The following is a 20,614-nucleotide window of genomic DNA, read 5'->3' as shown; positions in this document are numbered from 1 at the left end:
ATTCACCTTCAGACAGCAGTAGGAGCCAGACTAACCAACTTCTGGCGAGCTTGGGAGAGGAGAGGAGCAGACCTTTGGTCCGTACAGTTACTAAAGGTGGGATACAAAATCCCTTTCCTAGGGAAATCCCCTTTAGTAATAACTCCGATAGATCTCTTGGCCAGATATAGAGAGGAGTCAAAGATACAGGCTAGGCAACAACAAATGTCTCTTATTGGAAAAGGAGGCAATAGAGAGGTTGCGAGATTTGCGGTCACCAGGTTTTTACAACTGCTTGTTCCTGGTTCCCAAGAACTCGGGGGAATGGAGACCAGTCCTGGATGTAAGTGCTCTCAATGTCTTCGTTCAGAAGACGAAGTTCTCTATTGAGACTTCAAAATCAGTTCTAGCAGCAGTAAGAAAGGATGACTGAATGGTCTCTAGATCTCCAGGATGCATACTTCTACATCCCCATCCATCCGAACTTCAAGCTATACCTGAGGTTCATGTACAAGGAGGAAGTTTTCCAGTTTTGTGCTTTTTGTTTCGGCCTAAGCACCGCCCCTCAAATCTTTACGAAGGTGATGTCAAATGTAGCGGGTATGCTGCATTCAAGAGGTATCAGAGCCACCCTGTATCTGGATGATTGGCTACTCAGAGCTCATTCCTACAATCGCTGCCTGGAGGATCTGCAGATAACGTTGAGGTTATCAGAAGAACTGGGTCTTCTGATAAACAGAGACAAGTCTCAACTGACACCATCCCAAGAGATCCTTTATTTGGGGATGGAGATTCGGAGTTAAGTTTTTCGGGCTTTTCCGTCTGCCTCAAGGACAGAACAAGCCCAGGTGAAGCTTCATTGCTTTCTAGAGAAACGAAAGTGTTCTGTGAGGGATTGGATGAGTCTGCTGGGAACCCTCTCCTCGTTGGAGTAGTTTGTCTCCCTGGGAAGACTGAATCTTCGCCCTCTTCAGTTCCACCTCAATCGACGTTGGGACAAGGGAAAGGAACTGAAGACAAAATGTATCCCCATTACAGAATCCGTAAAAAGTTGCCTTCAGTGGTGGAACGACCCAGTCAAGCTTCAAGAAGGTCTTTCTCTGGAACAGAGGAACCCAGACCTTGTGTTGTGTTCCGACGCCTCGGACTCGGTGTGGGGAGCAACACTGGGCAAGTTGGAGATCTTGGGTTCCTGGACAAAAGATCAGGAGATCCTCCACTTAAACCAGAAGAGCTGTTGGCAGTCCTGTTGGCCCTCATAGGCTTCGAAGGGTCAGTCCTGAACAGAGTGGTATAAGTCAACGCCGATAACACTACAGCGTTGGCCTACCTAGCCAAACAAGGCGGAACCCACTTGAGGTCCCATTACGAGACTGCAAGAGAACTTCTTTACTGGGCAAAAGAAAAGAATGTAACCCTTGTAACAAGATTTATTCAAGGGGAAAGGAACGTGATGGCAGACAGTCTCAATAGGAGAGGTCAGGTTTTGTCCACAGAATGGTCACTTCATCAGGAGGTTTGCAAGAACCTGTGGTGGATTTGGGGTCGTCCTTGTATAGACCTGTTCGCAACCTCGAAGACGAAGAGATTGGTGACATACTGCTCCCCAGCGCCAGATCTCGAAGCAGTCCACATCGACGCTTTCCTCTTAGACTGGTCCCACCTGGACGTGTAAACATTCCCTCCATTCAAGATTGTGCACAAAGTAATGCAAAAATTTGTGTCGCACGAGGGAACCAGATTGATTCTAGTGGCCCCCTTTTGACCCACAAGAGAGTGTTTTACAGTGGTACTGGAATAGATGGTGGACACCCTGAGAAGCCTCCCATTAAGAGTAGATCTACTCAAACAACCCCACTTGGAAAGGTACCATCAAAACCTCCAAGCTCTACATCTAACTGCCTTCAGACTATCAAAAAACTCACAAGATCTAGAGGTTTTTCGAAGGAGGCAGCTAGAGCGATTACAAGAGCAAAGGAGGTCTTCTACCATCAAGGTTTACCAATCCAAGTGGGAGGTTTTTAGAGAATGGTGCAGAGTCAACTCTGTTTCCTCTTCCAGTACCTCTATGACTCAGATTGCTGACTTCCTGAAATTCCTTAGAAGGAAACGTACATTTTCAACTTCAACCATCAAGGGATACAGGAGCATTTTAGCGGCCGTCTTCAGGCATAGGTATTTGGACCTTTCTAATAATAAAGACCTCCAGGATCTTCTCAAATCCTTTGAAACGACTAAGGAACGACATCAGGAATCGCCAGCTTGGAGTCTGGATATAGTCCTGAAGTTCCTAATGAGTGACAGGTTTGAGCCCTTGCATTCAGCATCATTTAAGGACCTCACCATGAAGACTCTCTCTTTGGTCAGTCTGGCGACAGCAAAAAGGGTTTGTGAGATTCATGCCTTCAACAAGAACGTAGGCTTTAGAAATAACAAGGCTATCTGCTCCTTACTGCTAGGCCTTCTTGCTAAAATCGAACGCCCTTCTCAACCCTGGCCCAAGAGTTTTGAGATTCCAAACCTTTCGGATGGGGTTGGAGAGGAATTAGAGAAGGTCCTGTGTCCAGTAACACCCTGAAGTTCTATCTGGAAAGAACGAAAGAGTTACGGGGCAAGTCAGAAGCACTTTGGTGCTCAGTCAAGAAGCCTTTATTATAGATGTCAAGAATGCACTATCCTTCTTCATCAGGCTTTTAATAAGGGAGGCTCATTCACATTGTAGTGAGGCAGACCTCAAGCTTTTGAAGGTCAAGGCACATGAAGTTAGGGCTGTGGCAACTTCTGTAGCCTTCAAGCAGAATGGATCGTTGCAAATCATTATGGACACAACCTTCTGGAGGAGTAAATCTGTATTCGCCTCACACTATTTGAAACGTATCCAAACTCTTTATGAGGACTGCTACACTCTGGGACCATTCGTAGCAGCGAGTGCAGTAGTGGGGGAAGGATCTACCACTACATTCCCGTAATCTAATACCCTTTTCTTCTCTCGGAACTATTGTATTTTTATGGTTGTTTGTGGAGATTGTACGCAGTCTTCCACAATCATTGATTTTAGTCAGGTGGTCAGTTTGTTCCTTGGGACCACCCGGAACAAGGGTATTGGAGGAGGTCCTATCACATAGAGGTTATACACTGGTTTGACAGCTCCTAGAGGTCTTCAGCCCCCTGGGTGGATCGCTGGATCTTGTAAGGAAAGCGGACATAATGAGGCAGGAATTCATTGAAGTCAGCTTCCTTAACAGGTACGAACCCTTAAGCTTGTTTATTAACTCTTAGGTAAATTTCAACAATTTTGGCTGTCTCTGACCCTCCACCAAAGGTGTCAATCAGCTATATATATAACTACCAGGTAAGTCAGATGTTTAAAAATGATATTTTTGCAATAAAATAAATTTTTGAACATACTGTACTTACCTGGTAGTTATATATAATTTAATTCCCACCCTCCTCCCCTCTAGAGACTAAGGGGATGGAATATCTGAGGAATAGTTAGAATGGTTCCAGGTACGTGGGTAGAGGGCGCACTGGTGGTACACTTTGCTACCCAATCGGCTATTGCCGCGAGTTTTGAAATTTCTGCCGTGACGTCAGGGACTAAGCTATATATATAACTACCAGGTATGTTCAAAAATTTATTTTATTATGAAAATATAATTTTTCATATATATATATATATATATATATATATATATATATATATATATATATATATATATATATATATATATATGTATATATATATATATATATATATATATATATATATATATATATATTATATATATATATATATATATATATATATATATATATATATATATATATATATACATATATATATACATAATATATATATATATATATATATATATATATATATATATATATATATATATATATATATATATATATATATATATATATATATATATATATATATATATATATATATATATATATATATATATATATATATATATTTGAAGGATCTTATTTAATGTTGTTACTGTTTTTTTAAATATTTTATTTTAATTTTTTGTTCTCTTGTAGTTTATTTATTTCCTTGCTTCCTATTTTTCCCTGTTGGAGCCCTTGGGCTTAAAGCATCTTGCTTTTTCAACTAGGTTATAGCCTAATTTGTAATAATCATCATCATCATCATCATCATCATCATCATCATCATCATCATCATCATACAGTATATCATTCTGTTTGGTCATTGAATACTGTGTTACTTATTCATGGGCTTTTTAAATGAATGGCATTGTAGTCACATTGCAATCGTTTTGTTTTCACCGAATAGAATTGATGTTCCTTAATATGTCTAATAAACTGATCGTTTTACAGATGTAAAACCAAACACTTCAACTGTTGAAGAGCTTAAGGAGAAACTTCGTGTTCAGTTTTCTCGAGCTAAGCTGGGTCACTTCACCCAGACGCCACCACATCAGGAGAACCTTTTTTCTAACAACTCTTTTCTCACGTCGTACCTTACCAGAATTTTACCCGGTGATGTAGGTTGATCTTTCAAGTTATTGCTTAAAATTTTATCTTTTTAGGTGGAACAGGGTGGCATAAGTCTTTTTATAGTTTATATATTATGAAATATCTTTTGTTCCGTAACCGAAATACAAACCACGCTATTTACATTGGGTTAACCTTTTAGCGTAGCTGAAATGACGAGCCAATAGTTTTTAACGAGGGTTAATTACCCCCGCGCTATTAGCGGGGGTAGGGGAAGGGATAGCTTGCTACCCCTCCCCCCCCCACACACCGGTGATTTGCTCCACTTCACTTTTGGCTCCGGCGATGAACAGACGTGTCTGTCTATCGTCCTCGTTAACAGCCTTTAATCTTTTTTTCTGCTTTTTCTTTCAGCTGTGTGTGTGTGTGTTAGAAGTTGACCACCTTTATTACTATGCGTACGTGCCCTGGAATTGCCGGCCGCCCTTGTGGTACCTTTATGTCGGCCACAGACACGGATCCTCACACCCTTTGCCCGCAGTGTCGAGGCCGACGGTGTAATCAGGAAAATATGTGTAGTGAGTGCAGGGAGTGGTCTGCCTCCCAGTGGGAGAGGTTTGGCCGCCGGCGTAAGAAGAAGTCCAAGAGAGACCGTTCTCCTTCCGGGGTTGCCTTGAAGGAGGAAGGTTCTCGGGACTCTTCTTTCGCCGCCCAAACCTCCTCCGAAGCTCCCCCTCGTTCGGCTCCTAAGGAGAGTCGGCCGAGTGGGAGCGCAGGCCCTAGTTCTGTTTCCCGACCTTGGGTGGGGGGGAGAGGGCGTCGCCTCCCATAGCGGGGCGGTTCCTCCTCCTCCTCCTGGGGAGGTTATTGATGAATCTCTGTCTAATGATGATCTTTTACAGATTTGGGCTTCCCTGGGGCTTAAGGGCTTGCCCTGATTGACCTTGTCCAGTTGGGGGCCGCCATTAAGCAGTTGCCGGTGATACCAGAGGTAGATCCTCTGTCTATCGTCGACGTCGTGGTGGAAGAGGCCTCCGACGGGGCGGGGCAATCCTCTGCAGGTGCAGTTGGGGATGTTGGTGCTGACGGCTCTCCTCCCCCTTCCGTACATCCTTCGAAGGGGGAAGGGAGTCCTACGGGCTTTTCTGCTGTCCAGCTTCCCTCTAAGGGGAGTGCTTTGACTGAGACTCCCCTTCAGAGGACTGATGGTCCTGACGATCTTCCTCGTGGCCGCCTTCGCCGTAAGGCTCACCGTCTGCTGCGTCGCAAGGGCCTCCCGTCTCCTTATAAGGGTGTTAAGAGGCGCCTTTTTGGATCTTCCTCCGAAGGGGACTCTCCTCGCCGTAAACAGCCTGCAGCTCCAGCTTCATTAGACCTCTCTGGGGATCGGTCTCCTACGCCTGCCAGACCTTCACCTTCTGGGGCAGATGTTCAGCAACCTGACCTCGTCACCCGACGGGCAACGGTCTCTTCGGGGCAAAGGGATTCTTCCCTTTCACGTGCAGTGTTAGCGCACAGGCGCTCTCTTGCTCGTCAGCGATCTCCTGATGTTCGCCCTTCTTTTTGCCAGCGCTCTCCTGAGGACATCCTTCAACCTGTTATTCCTGAAGAGCGCCCAGCGCGCCAGCGTTCCCCTGCTCGCCGTTCTGCAGTGTTAGCGCACAGGCGCTCTCCTGCTCGTCAGCGCTCTTCTGATCGTCAGCGCTCTCCTGTTCGTAAGCGCTCTTCTGAGGATCATCGCCCTTCTGCTCGCCAGCGCTCCCCTGTGGTCTCCGAATATCCTGCAGTTCCTGTTGTGCGCCCTGCGCGCCATCAGTCTCCTGAGCGCTCTCGCGATCCTCAGCTTGTTCCTGCACAACATCGCCTGCGTTCTCCAGCGCGTGTTTCTAAAACACATTTGTTCCGTAACCGAAATACAAACTACGCTACAGTGAACCCTCGCTACTTCGCGGTTTCGACCATCGCGGATTTTTTTCATAACCCATGTATATACATATATCGCGGATTTTCCAGAAATATCGAAAATACCGCGAAGTGAATGATGGTGCGAGATTGGAGAAAGTAAGGAAAATTGAATCGTGATTGATTTTCAATATACAGTAAATGAAACTTTGAGGAGCAACAAAGATATCATTTGTTAGAGAGATAGAGAGAGGTAAGGAATGGGAGGTAGTGAAAAGTAGCCCACAGAGAGAGAGAGAGAGAGAGAGAGAGAGAGAGAGAGAGAGAGAGAGGAGAGAGAGAGAGAGAGAGAGAGAGAGAGAGAGAGGGGGGTTTAAATGTAATAAACAAAAAATTTGATAGGTTATAACACATTGGTGCTTATGTAATATCAACTGTATACTGTAGACGGTTTGAATAAGTTAAGAAATGGTATAAATGATATTTTGTTAGTGTATTCGTACACACTCAAGAGCGGCAGCTAGATGACAGCTGATCTAATCACAGCCAAAAGTAAAAAAAAAAGAAGTCAACAATACTCGATTTTTAAAACAAACCCGAAATTTAAAAACAAAAGTACACGCTTTCTTAATGTGCAATTAACTATTTAAAGAGTGGCAATTTTCTAGAATAAAATGATATTTCCCAAAAAATAGTGGTTTGCTGATGAAATTGGATGCCGTATTTTTAGCTATGATTGAAATAGATGTAGACTCGGCCTAATTATTTCGTTTCGTATTTAATTGACACTAAGAAAACTAATTTTAGCTTCTTCATCTAAATGTAAGTATTGTATAACACGAAGAGAGAGAGAGAGAGAGAGAGAGAGAGAGAGAGAGAGAGAGAGAGAGGAGAGAGAGAGAGGAGAGGAGAGAGAGAGAGAGAGAGAGAGAGAGAGAGAGAGAATCAGCTGTTGTACTCAAATGGCGTGTTTTTGTTTCGTGAGAATTTCATCGCCACGACTTTAACAACAACATACTGTACTGAACTTTACAGTATTATACAGACTACTGTAATATGATAAAGTAAAATATTTGTAATCTATTTTATATGAAATGGGGGCTATTTTTTTTTTTGTTTAAAATTTACATTTACGTATGTAAACAACTCTCTCTCTCTCTCTCCTCTCTCTCTCTCTCCTCTCTCTCTCTCTCTCTCTCTCTCTCTCTCTCTCTCTCTCTCTCGTATATTGTTTTCCTGCTTTGTTACGTATGTATGATTTTATATAGATACGGTAAATAATATTTGTAATAACATATTTTATTAAAGCTTTTAGTGTAATATCATTATTTATCACTTTCATCATGCGCGTTAAATTCCTTAGTTTGTTTACTGAGCGTACTTTATGACGCCGTCGTTTCAGGCGGCGTCATAAAGAAAAACATTTCATTTGGAAGGCTTAAGAAAAATTAAGTAAAACATTAGTAATAACCAAATCAACATACTGTACTGAATAATCAATATAATCGATGCAGAAACTAACCTATACACAGATGTGTAAATGCGTTTGTTTCTTCATAATAATCAGAGATAAACGTAAACAAAACATTGGTTGCCATTTTTTATCGTGCTTTTTGGCGTGTTTAGGAAACGCATGATATAAAGTCGCCCTTAATATTTGTGCCTGTTTTAGTTTAGGGTACGTTAGTACATGCATTAAGTGTTCTGTACATTAAAGGGTAGTTTGTTAACAGTACTACGTACAAGGGAAGGTTTTAAAAGTCTGAATATACATGTTAAATAAATAGGTAAATATACTGTCACTACTTCGCGGATTTTCACCTATCGCGGCCGGGTCTGGAACCTATCTACCGCGATAAACGAGGGTTCACTGTATTTACATTGGGTTTACCTTTTAGCGCAGCTGAAATGGCGAGCCATTAGACTTTAACGAGGGTGTATTACCCCCGCGCTAGTTAGCAGGGGGGTAGGGGAGTGGTAGCTAGCTACCCCTCCCCCCCCCTCACACACAGATGAATGCTCACTTTCACTTTTGGCTCGGACTGTGACAGACGTCTCTGTCTTGGTCCTCTCTTCTCCCTATAAGGGTGCTAAGAGGCGCCTTTTTGAATCTCCGTTTGCAGCCTACAACTCCTTTTCTTGATCTTCCGCCTTGGTGCAGATGGACAGCAGTCTGATCTCGTCTTCCGCGGACATCAGTCTCCCGGCGGACAGGCTACGGTCTTCCGATGGACATGTCTCCCGACGGACAACGTTCCCTTCGGGGCAAAGGGTTACCTCCCTACGTGCCCTGTGCGCCCACATTCGCCCTCGCGATCTAGAACTTCGGTTCAGGTCTGGGTCAAGGACTCTTCCACGCGTTGCCTTTAGCTCGTCAGCGATCATCAGCTTGCCAGCGATCACCTGCTTGCCAGCGTTCACCTGCTCGCCAGCGCACACAGGCGATTTTAGTAGCGCCTATTCAACAGCGTTCTACACGTCAGCGATCACCTGTCTCTCAGCGATCTCCGGATCGCCCGCGTGTGTTACAGCCGGCACGCCAACGTTCTCCAACACCTCTGAAGGAACATGGTTCGCCAGCTACTAGCTCGCCATCGCCCACCTGCGCATGCTGCTCGCCATCGCGCGATCTCCCACCTGTGGATGCTGCTCGCCATCGCGATCGCCCACCTGCGGATGCTGCTCGCCACTGCGCGATCGCCCACGTGCGGATGCTGCTCGCCATCGCGCGATCGCCCACCTGCGGATGCTGCTCGCCATCGCGCGATGGCTCACCTGCGCATGCTGCTCGCCATCGCGCGATGGCTCACCTGCGCATGCTGCTCGCCATCGCTCGCCAACGTGTCGACATGCCACAACGCGCCATCGCCAACCTGCGCGTTAGCGCTCACCAGCTCACCACCGATCGCCTGTTGATCCATATCGCCAGCGGTCTTCCTCGCCCACGCGGCAGCGCGTTTCCTCGCCATCGCGCTAACGCTTGCGTTCGCCGCCTCGGACTCGCGCTCATTTACCTGCCCGCCCTCGCGACCGTTCGCCCGCGCGACAGCTCGCCTGCGCGCCCACACGCCCACGTGCCTGCACGTCTACGCTCATGCGAGTCCGCGCACATACTCTCCAATGTTCGTCCGCGCGCGAACCAACGGTATTCCATCGTGCGGACGGACGGTGTTCCGTCGCGCGAACCGACGGTGTTCCGTCGCGCGAACCGACGGTGTTCCGTCGCGCGAACCGACGGTGTTCCGTCGCGCGAACCGACGGTGTTCCGTCGCGCGAACCGACGGTGTTCCGTCGCGCGAACCGACGGTGTTCCGTCGCGCGAACCGACGGTGTTCCGTCGCGCGAAACGACGGTGTTCCGTCGCGCGAACCGACGTTGTTCCTTCGCACGAACGTCGGCTTAATTCTTGCAGTATCCATTGCTCGTCTATGGGTTATCGCTCGCCGACCACCAGCTCTCGCCCTTCCTACCACGCTTGCCCTCCTTCTGCGCTCCTTCTCTCACCTTTGTTTGCGTTCCTGCGTGACCGCGCATGGGTGCTTCCATGTACGCCCACGCACAAATCTTTGAATTACCATCGCACGAGCTCCAGGGCGATTGCGACCACGATTCCTATTGGGGTTTTCGCAGCATGGCCAGCCTGGCGAGTTCTTCTGGAGCGTATTTCCAGAACACGGCCTCACCCCGTAAACGCAGAGCATGGCACTTGCAAGAATAGGAAGAATCTTCAGGGAGGTCTGAGCAACACTCTTTCCAGAACCTGGGTTAGCCCTTCCCCGTCATTCCCTGGAAGGATTTTTGGCGGGGGGCTTTCCGTTCGAGATTTCGCCATCGGCCAAGGGGTGACTGCTTACCCCTTCCTCTGGGGGCTTACCAGGTCCTTTCCCTCCTTGGTTACGGCCCGAGGTTTGGCTCAAGGAAGCTACAGGAAGATCATGGGTACTTTCCTCCTCTTGAGCTCAGGCACCTTGGCCTTTCGTCGTTAAGTATCTAACTTGCGGACAAGCTCGATGTTGTACCATCTGGACGCGCTGACTGAGGGCTTCCTTCGGGTGTCTCATCTGTGGAGGTCGACGACCTCAGACACCCTTCCATCCCTGAGAAGAGTTTGTTTGTGCCCAAGGACAGAGACTTAGACAGCGGCTGTGCGGAGGAAATCGACTTCCGTTTTCACTCCTCCAAGGCGCTTTCTTCCAGACTCTGCAGGGCTCCAGCACCCTTTTCTTTCAACCACGTCGGCCTAAGTTATCGGCTATGACAACTGGGACAAGGTGTCCAATTGCAGTTTCCTCCTGTCAGGAACAGATGGCACGGGAGGCTCCCCCGGGGGGGCATAGTCCTAAAAGGAGCGGCAGAGTTCACGAACTCTAGGATTGCAGGTTTCTCGCTGGGAGGATGCTTAAGGTTACTCATCCGGATGACAGCTTCCCGATGCCCATTCCCGCACAATCTCTGTGATCAGCCAAGGATATCGCGCCCGCCGTCTCTGTCAGCGAATTCAGTGTCTCTGAACCTCTATGCCATAGCGTCGGCAAGAGTTGCCCAGTTGGGCAGAATGATCCATACCTTAGGTGAAGGTCCTCCATAGGATCATCGACGGCTTCACCCCCGGCCTCTTCAGTCGATCCTTTCTTGTAAGGAAGGATCTGAGAGGGGAGTTACGTAGTCGACCTCTCAGCCCTGATCAAGTTTGTCGAACAAACTTCGGCCAGCGTAGAACAGCAGAATCGATCAGACTGGTAACGAGGCGACAGGACTCCTTAAACCCTAGATCGGAAGGACGGGTACTTTCAGTTTCCATTCCATCCATCTTCCAGGGAGCTCGTCGAATTCAGCCTAGACTGCAAGTATTCCTGCTTATGATGCAGTGTGGCTATCCCGCCGTGGCATAGCAGGTTTTTTTCCCCAGAGAACTCTCCCTGCTTTCCTCATGGCCGCTCAGGTGCAGGCTCCCGCCTCCTCTGCTTTTTGGAGGGCTGGTCAACTCCGGTAGGCTCGGGTTCGACCTTCTTCAACGCCGGGACAAGCTTCCGGATGTTTACCATGAGTGTGGGTTCATGGTATTTTGCTTGGAGCCTTCTCTTCTTCTGCCTCATCTGGCCATGATATTGAGTCAACGGCCTTACCACGTTGGAAACCCCGCTTCTCGTCCGTCCAGCGAGGTTAAGCAACGTCGGTTCTGGTCGGTACTTGGATGGGTGACCACCTGGGGACGCCAGGTTCTGTTGCCACATCCTCCGAGCCTTCCTTTCAGTTGACTGTGGCAAGACTGAGGAGAGTCGCAGTACCTGTTCTCAGTCAAGCAGAGCTTTCAGCCCTACCTTGGAACGTTTCCTAGTTCTCCTTTCCTCATTGATCCGTCTATAGTCCGAACGGTCGTCTCAGGATAAGTCCCATGTGGGGCGGTCCAAGTTCCGGTGGTTTCAGGCAACATTTAACCGGACTTCCTGGCCCCTATGGGACCAGCGGAACTATTAGACCTGCAATGGGTGTTGACCTATGGAACCTCTTGATGGTATTGGATATTCTCGTCCTTTCCCCACTTTCTTGATACTGTTCTCGGACTTGTCAAAGGAAAGGGGGGGGGCCATGTTCCGGTTCAGGCCTATGGTCAAGACCTGAAGGATACCTCTCCATCATTCAGGCAGGCTTAGGGGTCGTAGTCTGTCCCCTCTACAGATCCTACAGCTCCTGCCGAGTCGCCCCGTGCGCGTCGACTTCATGATTCTGGCGTGTTCTAACCAGCAGGGGAAGCATTTTCACACCTTCACATCTTGCAGTAGAGATACCGGGATGATTGAGATTCTCTCAATACCACCATCGGCTCTCTCATTCCAGGCAGAGGAATGTTCTCTCCGACTATCCGAGCAGAGCCTCGTAGAGAGAGTGTACCTGGGGGTCTTTGACCTTGAGTAACCAGCAACTCCTGGTCTGGGGGACCTGATCGCGACAGCTTGGAACCTCAAGCTTCCGCTGTTCTTCCCCCATTCTCAGACCCCGAGATTCTGGCAAGATGCATTCCGGTGATGGTGGGACAACTTCGACGCCTGCGTCTTCCCTCCTTTTTGTCTGTGGACAATGGGTCTCAACAAGACCAGGTTGTCTTTCAACCTTTCAATGGGAGAGCTCCACTGGGACTATGCGCAGAACGGTTTCTGGACCCTCTGCTTCCCCTGACGGAACTCCCGGGAGAGTTTCTCCCATGGCGCAGACTACTCAAACAACCACACTGCGACATCTCTCCCGAACCGGAGCGTCGCTTCGGCTTCATGCCTGGAGACACTACGCCTCCTCCTCAAGAAGAGACAACCCGCTACAGTCGCAGTACGGAGGTCGAGTCATCTGCAATAGTCATCCGCAGGGGTCTTCCAGGCAAAGTGAAGAGTCTTCAGTGGTTGGTGCCGTGGGAGATATACCTCTTCCCTTGAGGCCTCTTCTCCAGCATTAACAGTCTTATTGCCTTTCGGCGGGAGGAAACTCCTTTCCGCTCTCGGCAATGAAGCCTGTCGCTCAGCCTTTCCCTGACCTTCAGGCTTGAAGGAATAACTTTTTCCTGCCCGCTGGATCTATCCTCGCTCATGCGAAGCTACGATCGTCCCTGCCCTAGTCGGAGGAAGACCTCCAACTTGGAGCATGGCTCGGACTTTTAGTCCTTTAAGAGATCTTCTCAAGACCCTTTACGACAGGCCTCGGATTGTATTCCGCCTTGGGTCTCCTGCTCACTCTGGCCACTGCCAGTGTGTAAGCAATTTTCTTGGTCTCTTACGACTCCCCCCTTTCTAAGGAAGAGGGGAAGGCAACATTCAGGCTCGCTCCTGAGTTGTTGGCTAGACTCAGAATCTGGGGGTCCCGGCCCTTCGGTCCAATTCCTTCAAGATTTCGAATCTCCATTCTGTATCTGATGTCCCAAGACCTTCTCTTTCTTGCCAGTAAAGGAATCGAGAGGTTAGCTTTGGGAACAGCTGCAGTTTGTCCTCAGTTGCAGCCGATTTGGGAGCACAAGGAGGACACGGGGGAGAGTCACCAGTAGACCTCTTCAGCCCGGACTCAAGGACATTCATCTCGACCTGTCTCCAGACCCTCCCCCGTCACATCGCCCTACAGCACGATGTTGGATACATCGCAACGTCCTTCGCCTTCGAGTAATACTACTCTGTGATGCAGGTGCTACAAGCTGGAGTCTGGAAGCGTCTAATGATCTTCGCAGACCGCTTCCTGCAGGGCGTGACCCACAGGAGTCTCGATACGTTTTCTATCGCTCTGTGGTGGCTACACAACAGCTGGTCTAATCTCAGGCTCCTTTTTGGACAGGTAGCAGAAAGTTGAGGGCATTGTTATCAGGTTTTAGTCTGCATGAACGAAAGAAGTAGGTCTGGCCCTTATTTCTTTCTTCATCATCCCCTCTACGGGGAAGCAGCATCCTGGTCTCTGCATAGCTGACCTCGAACCTCTGCAGGTAAACCATGCTTCCTTGTGTTCCGAGTATTGAGTCAATACTGTCGCGTCCCCCATACCCTGACGAGGTGGTATTGGGAACGTCATAACCCAGAGTTCCTTCTGGAACTCCAGGTCAACTGCCTAAGACGGGTCACACTTCTTCCTTCACACACAAGCTTAAGTAGGCCACACGGTTCCTTGCAGAGCAAGGAACTTGTGAGGTGCAGGGACTCCTTTTCTCGAGTGTGACTCACTCGGATTCTGAGTCCCCGGGTAAAGCCAAAGCCAGTATGGCTGGGGACTTTCCACCCTACCTAATGGGTAAGTCACCCAATGTAAATAGCGTGGTTTGTATTTCGGTTACGGAACAAATGACAAATTCGAAGATAATTTGTATTTTTCCTAACCATACAAACCTTAGCTATTTACACATATTTGCCCGCCAGCCCTGTCCCCCCAAGACAAGTCCTACCTCTAAGTGAAAGTGAGCATTCTTCAGTGTGTGAGGGGGGAGGGTAAGCTAGCTACTACTCCCCTACCCCCCCCCACCCCCCTCCCGCTAACTAGCGCAGGGGTAATACACCCTCCTTAAATTCTAATGGCTCGCCATTTCAGCTGCACTAAAAGGTAAACCCAATGTAAATAGCTAAGGTTTGTATGGTTAGGAAAAATACAAATTATCTTCGAATTTGTCATGTTCGCCCACGCGCCTACGCGCTTCCTATTCCTGTTCCTGTTCGTGAACGCGCCGCGCCGACTGTTCCTTCACAGGATTCCACGTGTCGCCCGCTTGCTCACCAGCGACCTCAGACGATTCAACAATCGCCTGCTCGTCAGCGTTCTCCTACGCATCAGCGATCACCTGAACATCGGCGATCTCCGGACAGCCCGCGTGACCTATCGCCTGCGCGCATCCGTTCTCCAACGCGCCGTCGCCCAGAGGTTCTGGAAGGACATGGTTCGTCCTCTGTTAGCTCGCCCTCGCGCGATCGTTCGCCTGCGCGACCTACGTGCTATCGCTCGCCAACGTGTCACAACGCGCCATCGATCGCCTGCTCGCAATCGCTCTCCCACGCGCTACAGGTCTCCTGACCAACGTCGCCAGCGATCTTCGGAACGTTCTTACTCGCCCACGCGGCAACGCGTTCCCTCGCAGTCGCGCCAACGCATTCGTTCACCGGCTCGCCCACACGCTCGTTCGCCTGTACGCCCTCGCGCCCACTCGCCTGTGCGACCGCTCGCCCGCGCGCCCGTGCGACCACCGTTTGCGCCGAATTTCACAGCCAGTGACAGCAGCAGGAACGCGTGTTACCAGACCGCGCTCTGGATCGCCTCCATCAAAACGCAGGACTGTTGTGCAGGACAGGGAAGACACTTCAGAGAGGTCAGTGCGTCTTTCTTCCCCCTTTCCTTTTCAGGCAGGTCCAGTGGTGTCCACTCCGAAGGATCGCCCGATCCCTTTTCCTCCAGCGAGGATTTCGGACTCGGTGTCCATGGAACAACAGACTTGGTTTGGTCCTCTGATGTGGGCGTTAGTGAGGGTAATGAAGCCAGCACTCGCCGATCAGGGCAACAAACCAATGGCTGCCTCACCTACGCTGAAGAGAAAGAGAGGAGTGGACTTCGTGGTGACTTCCCCCAGGGAGAAGTTGGTTCCTAGGAGGTCTGTCGGGAAGGCCCCTTCCCCTGCGCAAGCGTTTTCTCCTTCTCCCGTGGACGAGGCTTTTCCGTCAGGCGAGTCCAGTGAAGCGATAGTCTTCCCCTCGGCACCAAGGGGGGAGCCTTCTCTTCATGGAGGAGAATCGTCTCGTGCGGAAGGGACTCTCCAAACCTCTTTGTTGGGATCATGTATCCCTCCCAGAAGGGAACCCAAGGACTCCAAGACCATCCCGAAATCGTCTTCAAGGATTCGCCAGGAACCCGGGGCTCCCCGTGGGAACGTCCACGCTTCGCCCCAGAAGAGATTCCGGGGACAGGAGACTTAGCTGCCAGCCCGCAAGGAGGAGATCCGCAGGAATCTGAACATGCCTTCTGGCAGGTCCTGAGCCTGATGAGGCAACTCAATGGGTTCATGGACCCCGTGATCGCCCCTCGAGAAGGCAAGGACACAGTCTTGGACGAAGTCTTCGATGTTCAGAAAGCCCCTAAGACCAGTGCGGCTCTGCCCTGGTCTCGGGGACTGAAAAGTGCCAAAGCCAGGGCCAACGCCCAGCTCACGATTCTTGCCTCCTCCAGTCGTTCCTCTGCCGGGAACAAACTCATCCCTCCTCCTCCTTATCTCCTGCAGAGGAGGTATTTTGAGATCTTGGGTGAGTCCAGTCTCGCTCTTCCTCTCCGTCACTCCGTGGAGGAGCTGGCTAAGGGAGTTCCCCTCGAGAAGCTCTCCGCCCGGCAGGTGTCGTTCTCGGCGTCGGAGATCCTGAGCCATGAGAAGGTCGCGAAGTGCGCCATGCAGGCCACTTCGTGGTTGGATATATGGCTAGGAACTCTGGGCATCCTATTGCGCTCCGAGGACTTGTCTAAGGAGACCAATAGGAAGGCCCTGGAGACCTTCTTACTCTCGGGCACCCGCTCCATCGAGTTTCTGGCGCACCAGGTCACCACCCTGTGGGCCAACTCGGTGTTGAAGCGGCGTGATGCGGTGACCGAGAGATTCCACCCGAAGGTCCCCGCCGTGGATGTGTGTAGGCTCAGACATGCTTCCCTTCTTGGGGAGAATCTGTTCGAGCCACAGGATATGGAGCGAACGGCTGAGAGGTGGAGGAAATCTAGCACGGACTCCCTCCTCCATAGGGCCCTTACAGCTCGGCCCTATAAGCCTCCAGCTCCGCCGCAACAGCAGCAGCAGCCTCGTAAGGCTCCGAAGCAGGCACCGGCAGTTAAGAAAGTGGTGTCAAAGCCCCAGCCCTTTCCAGCCAAGGTTAAGAGGGGTGGCAAGTCCTCCAGGGGAGGCAAGATTCCTAGGGGGAGCGGCCGCGGCCGCAAACCCTAGGGGTGGCAGTCCCCCTGCGTGTCCACCTGTGGGGGGATGCCTTCAACGTTGCGTCCGCAGGTGGCAGCAACACGGGGCCAATGCTTGGATGGTTTCAGTGATCGGCCAAGACTATCGCGTCCCGTTCACAACATCTCAACCTCCCCTGACAGTGAATCCAGTGTAGTTGAGCTCTTATGCCACGGGATCGACAAAGGGGCTGGCCCTTCGGGCCGAAGTCGAGACCATGCTCAAGAAGGGTGCTCTCCAGGAGGTCGTCGACGGCTCCCCAGGCTTCTTCAGTCGACTCTTTCTTGTAAAGAAGGCGTCTGGAGGTTGGAGACCTGTCATTGACCTCTCAGCTCTGAACGGGTTTGTCAAGCAAACCCAGTTCAGCATGGAGACAGCGGACACGGTCAGACTTGCGGTGAGACCACAAGACTTCATGTGCACACTGGATCTAAAGGACGCATACTTCCAGATCCCAATCCATCTGTCCTCCAGGAAGTACTTGAGATTCTGCCTAGATGACAAGATCTACCAGTTCAAGGTGCTGTGTTTCGGTCTCTCCACAGCTCCTCAGGTGTTCACCAGAGTGTTCACCCTGATTTCATCTTGGGCGCACAGGAACGGCATTCGTCTCCTTCGTTATCTGGACGACTGGCTGATCCTAGCAGACTCGGAGTCGACCCTTCTTCATCACCGAGACAGGCTTCTAGGTCTTTGCCAGGATCTGGGGATCGTGGTAAACCTCGAGAAGTCCTCTCTGCAGCCGTCCCAACGACTGGTTTATCTAGGCATGCTGATAGACACCAATCTCCACAAAGTCTTTCCATCAGACGACAGGATAGCAAGGCTGAGGAGGGTGGCGGAACCCTTCCTCAGACGAGAAGAATTCCCCGCCCAGTCGTGGTTGCGTCTCTTAGGTCACCTGTCCTCCCTGGCTTGTCTGGTTCCAAACAGCTGCCTCAGTATAAGATCCCTGCAGTGGCAGCTCAAGTCCCGGTGGAATCAAGGATCTGATTCCCCGGACATTCTGATCCCGATAGGATCTTTGGAACGGACGGACTTGCAGTGGTGGCTGGTCGACGAGAACCTGCGGAAGGGAGTGAGTCTTCTCGTCCTCCCCCCGGAATTGACTCTGTTTTCGGACGCGTCTAAAGAAGGGTGGGGGGTGCACGTTCTGAACCAGAGGACCTCAGGCCTTTGGTCAGAATCAGAAAAGTGCCTGCACATCAACCTGCTAGAGTTGAAGGCCGTCTTTCTGGCTCTTCAACAGTTCCAACGGACCCTGGCGGGTCACTCCGTGGTGGTGATGAGCGACAACACCACGGTAGTGGCTTATATCAACAAGCAGGGAGGCACTTTTTCGCAGCAGCCATCCCATCTTGCAGTAGAGATTCTGAGGTGGACCGAAGTCCACTCAATAACACTATCAGCTCACTTCATTCCTGGCAAGAGGAATGTGCTCGCCGACAGTCTGAGCAGGGCCTCGCAGATAGTGAGTACCGAGTGGTCTTTGGATCCTCAGATAGCTAACAAAGTCCTGACTTTGTGGGGTTCCCCGACCGTGGATCTGTTCGCGACAGCGTTGAATTTCAAGCTGCCTCTGTACTGCTCCCCAGTCCCGGACCCCAAGGCACTCTGGCACGATGCTTTCCAGCAACGGTGGGACAACATCGACTTGTACGCCTTCCCACCGTTCTGTCTGATGAGAAGGGTGCTCAACAGGACCAGACTATCGGTCAACTGTTCGATGACTCTAGTAGCTCCGCTATGACATCACGCGGAATGGTTCCCGGATCTTCTGCAGCTCCTGACGGATCTTCCGAGGGAGCTTCCTCCACGACATGAGCTTCTCAGACAACCCCACTCCAATGTCCCTCACAAGGCCGTGACCTCGCTTCGGCTTCACGCCTGGAGACTATCCAGCGTCTCCTCACGGAGAGAGGCTTTTCGCAACAGGTTGCGGAGAGAATGTCTCGGCACCTGCGAAGGAGTCTGCCAGGCGAAGTGGAGAGTCTTTTGTGGTTGGTGTTGTGGGAGGGGTATCTCTCCACTCGATGCCACTATACCAGCAATAGCGGACTTTCTCGTATATCTGCGGGAGGAAATGCGCCTTTCTGTCTCGGCAGTGAAAGGCTATCGCTCAGCCTTAAGCTTGGCCTTTAGGCTGAAGGGCGTGGACATTTCTTCCTCGCTTGAACTCTCTCTACTCATACGTAGCTATGAACTTACCTGCCCCCAGTCGGAAATGAGACCTCCTCCTTGGGAACGTGGTTCGGGTCCTCAGGGCTCTTAAGAGACCTCCCTTCGAACCATTACGCCAGGCCTCCGATCGCCACCTGTCTTGAAAGACGGCTTTCCTGCTCGCTTTGGCTTCGGCCAAGCGGGTTAGTGAACTTCATGGTCTCTCGTATGACATCGCCCATTCAAGGGAATTGGGGGGAGGTAACGTTCAGGTTCATCCCTGAGTTTGTGGCCAAGACTCAGAATCCTGGAGTGCCGGATCCTCGGCTCGACTCTCTCAGGATCGCGAGTCTCCGTTCTGTAACAAGCGACCCAGACCAGCTGCTACTATGTCCAGTGAGGTGTCTGAGGTACTACTTGAAGAGAACGGCTACAGTTCGTCCTCAAGTGCGAGCATTGTTTGTGAGCACAGGCAGGACGAAGAGGAAGGTCACCAGGAACACCATCTCAGCTGGGATTTGAAGGGTTATCCACTACGCCTTGAATCCAGACCTTCCTCTGTCACGTCGCCCTAGGGCACACGATGTCAGGGGTGTTGCTGCGTCCCTGGCCTTCAAGAGAAACTTCTCTGTAACGCAGGTGCTTCACGCGGGGGTCTGGAAGCGTCAGACGACCTTCACAGCCCACTACCTGCAGGACGTGACCCACAGGAGCCTCGATACGTTTTCTATCGGCCCTGTGGTGGCTGCACAACAGCTGGTCTAACCTCAGGCTCCTTTATGGACAAGTAGCAGTAGGTTGAGGGCATTGTTACCCGGTTTTAGTCTGCGTGAATGAAAGAGTATGTCTGACCCTTATTTCTTTCTTCATTCTCCCCTCTCTTGGGGAAGCAGCATCCTGGTCCTCACATAGCTGACCTCGACCTCTGCAGGTAACCCATGCTTCCTTGTGCTCCTAGTATTAAGCTTAATACTGTTGCGTCCCCCATACCCTGACAAGGTGGTATTGGGAACGTCCTATCCTAGATTCCTATCTAAAGGTCTCAAGGTCAACTTCATAGGACGAGTCACACTTTCCTCCACACACAACTTATGTAGGCCACTCGTTCCTGGCGATGCAAAGAACTTGTGAGGTGCAAGGGCTCCTTCTCTCAAGTGCTACTCACTGAAGGATGGAGTCCCCGGGCAAAGCCGAAGTCAGTAAGGCTGGGGACTTTCCACCCTTCCTAAGGGGTAAGTCACCCAATGTAAATAGCGTGGTTTGTATTTCGGTTACGGAACAAATGACAAATTCGGAGATAATTTGTATTTTTTCTAACCATACAAACCTTAGCTATTTACACATATTTGCCCGCCAACCCTGGCCCCCAAGTCAAGTCCTACCTCTAAGTGAAGTGAAGCAAATCACCGGTGTGTGTGTGTGGGGGGGGGGAGGGGTAGCAAGCTATCCCTTCCCCTATCCCCGCTAACTAGCGCTGGGGTAATTAACCCTTGCTAAAAACTATTGGCTCGTCATTTCAGCTACGCTAAAAGGTTAACCCAATGTAAATAGCTAAGGTTTGTATGGTTAGGAAAATTACAAATTATCTCCAAATTTGTCATTTTTAATGTTATTAATGTTTTTTAAATATTTAATTTCAATTATTCATTACTACTTATATCATTTATT

At 50.2% G+C, this 20,614-nt stretch overlaps 1 protein-coding gene and 1 pseudogene across 2 annotated transcripts in view; both read left to right on the top strand.

Annotated features, from left to right (window-relative positions):
* Positions 1 to 20,614, top strand: part of LOC137633259 (acyl-CoA dehydrogenase family member 11-like) — a 104,499-nt gene that overhangs the window by 26,263 nt on the left and 57,622 nt on the right. For both annotated transcript variants that reach the window (XM_068365463.1, XM_068365465.1), the window contains exon 3: positions 4,330 to 4,496. In XM_068365463.1, coding sequence (XP_068221564.1) covers positions 4,330 to 4,496 — 167 coding nt within the window. The remainder of the gene's footprint in view (positions 1 to 4,329; positions 4,497 to 20,614) is intronic.
* Positions 11,461 to 11,579, top strand: LOC137633370 (5S ribosomal RNA; annotated as a pseudogene).

Source organism: Palaemon carinicauda, chromosome 42 (assembly GCF_036898095.1).
Source record: "Palaemon carinicauda isolate YSFRI2023 chromosome 42, ASM3689809v2, whole genome shotgun sequence".
Lineage (NCBI taxonomy): Eukaryota > Metazoa > Arthropoda > Malacostraca > Decapoda > Palaemonidae > Palaemon > Palaemon carinicauda.
The sequence above is the reverse complement of the archived record's forward strand: the minus strand, read 5'-3'. Positions and strand labels throughout refer to the sequence as shown.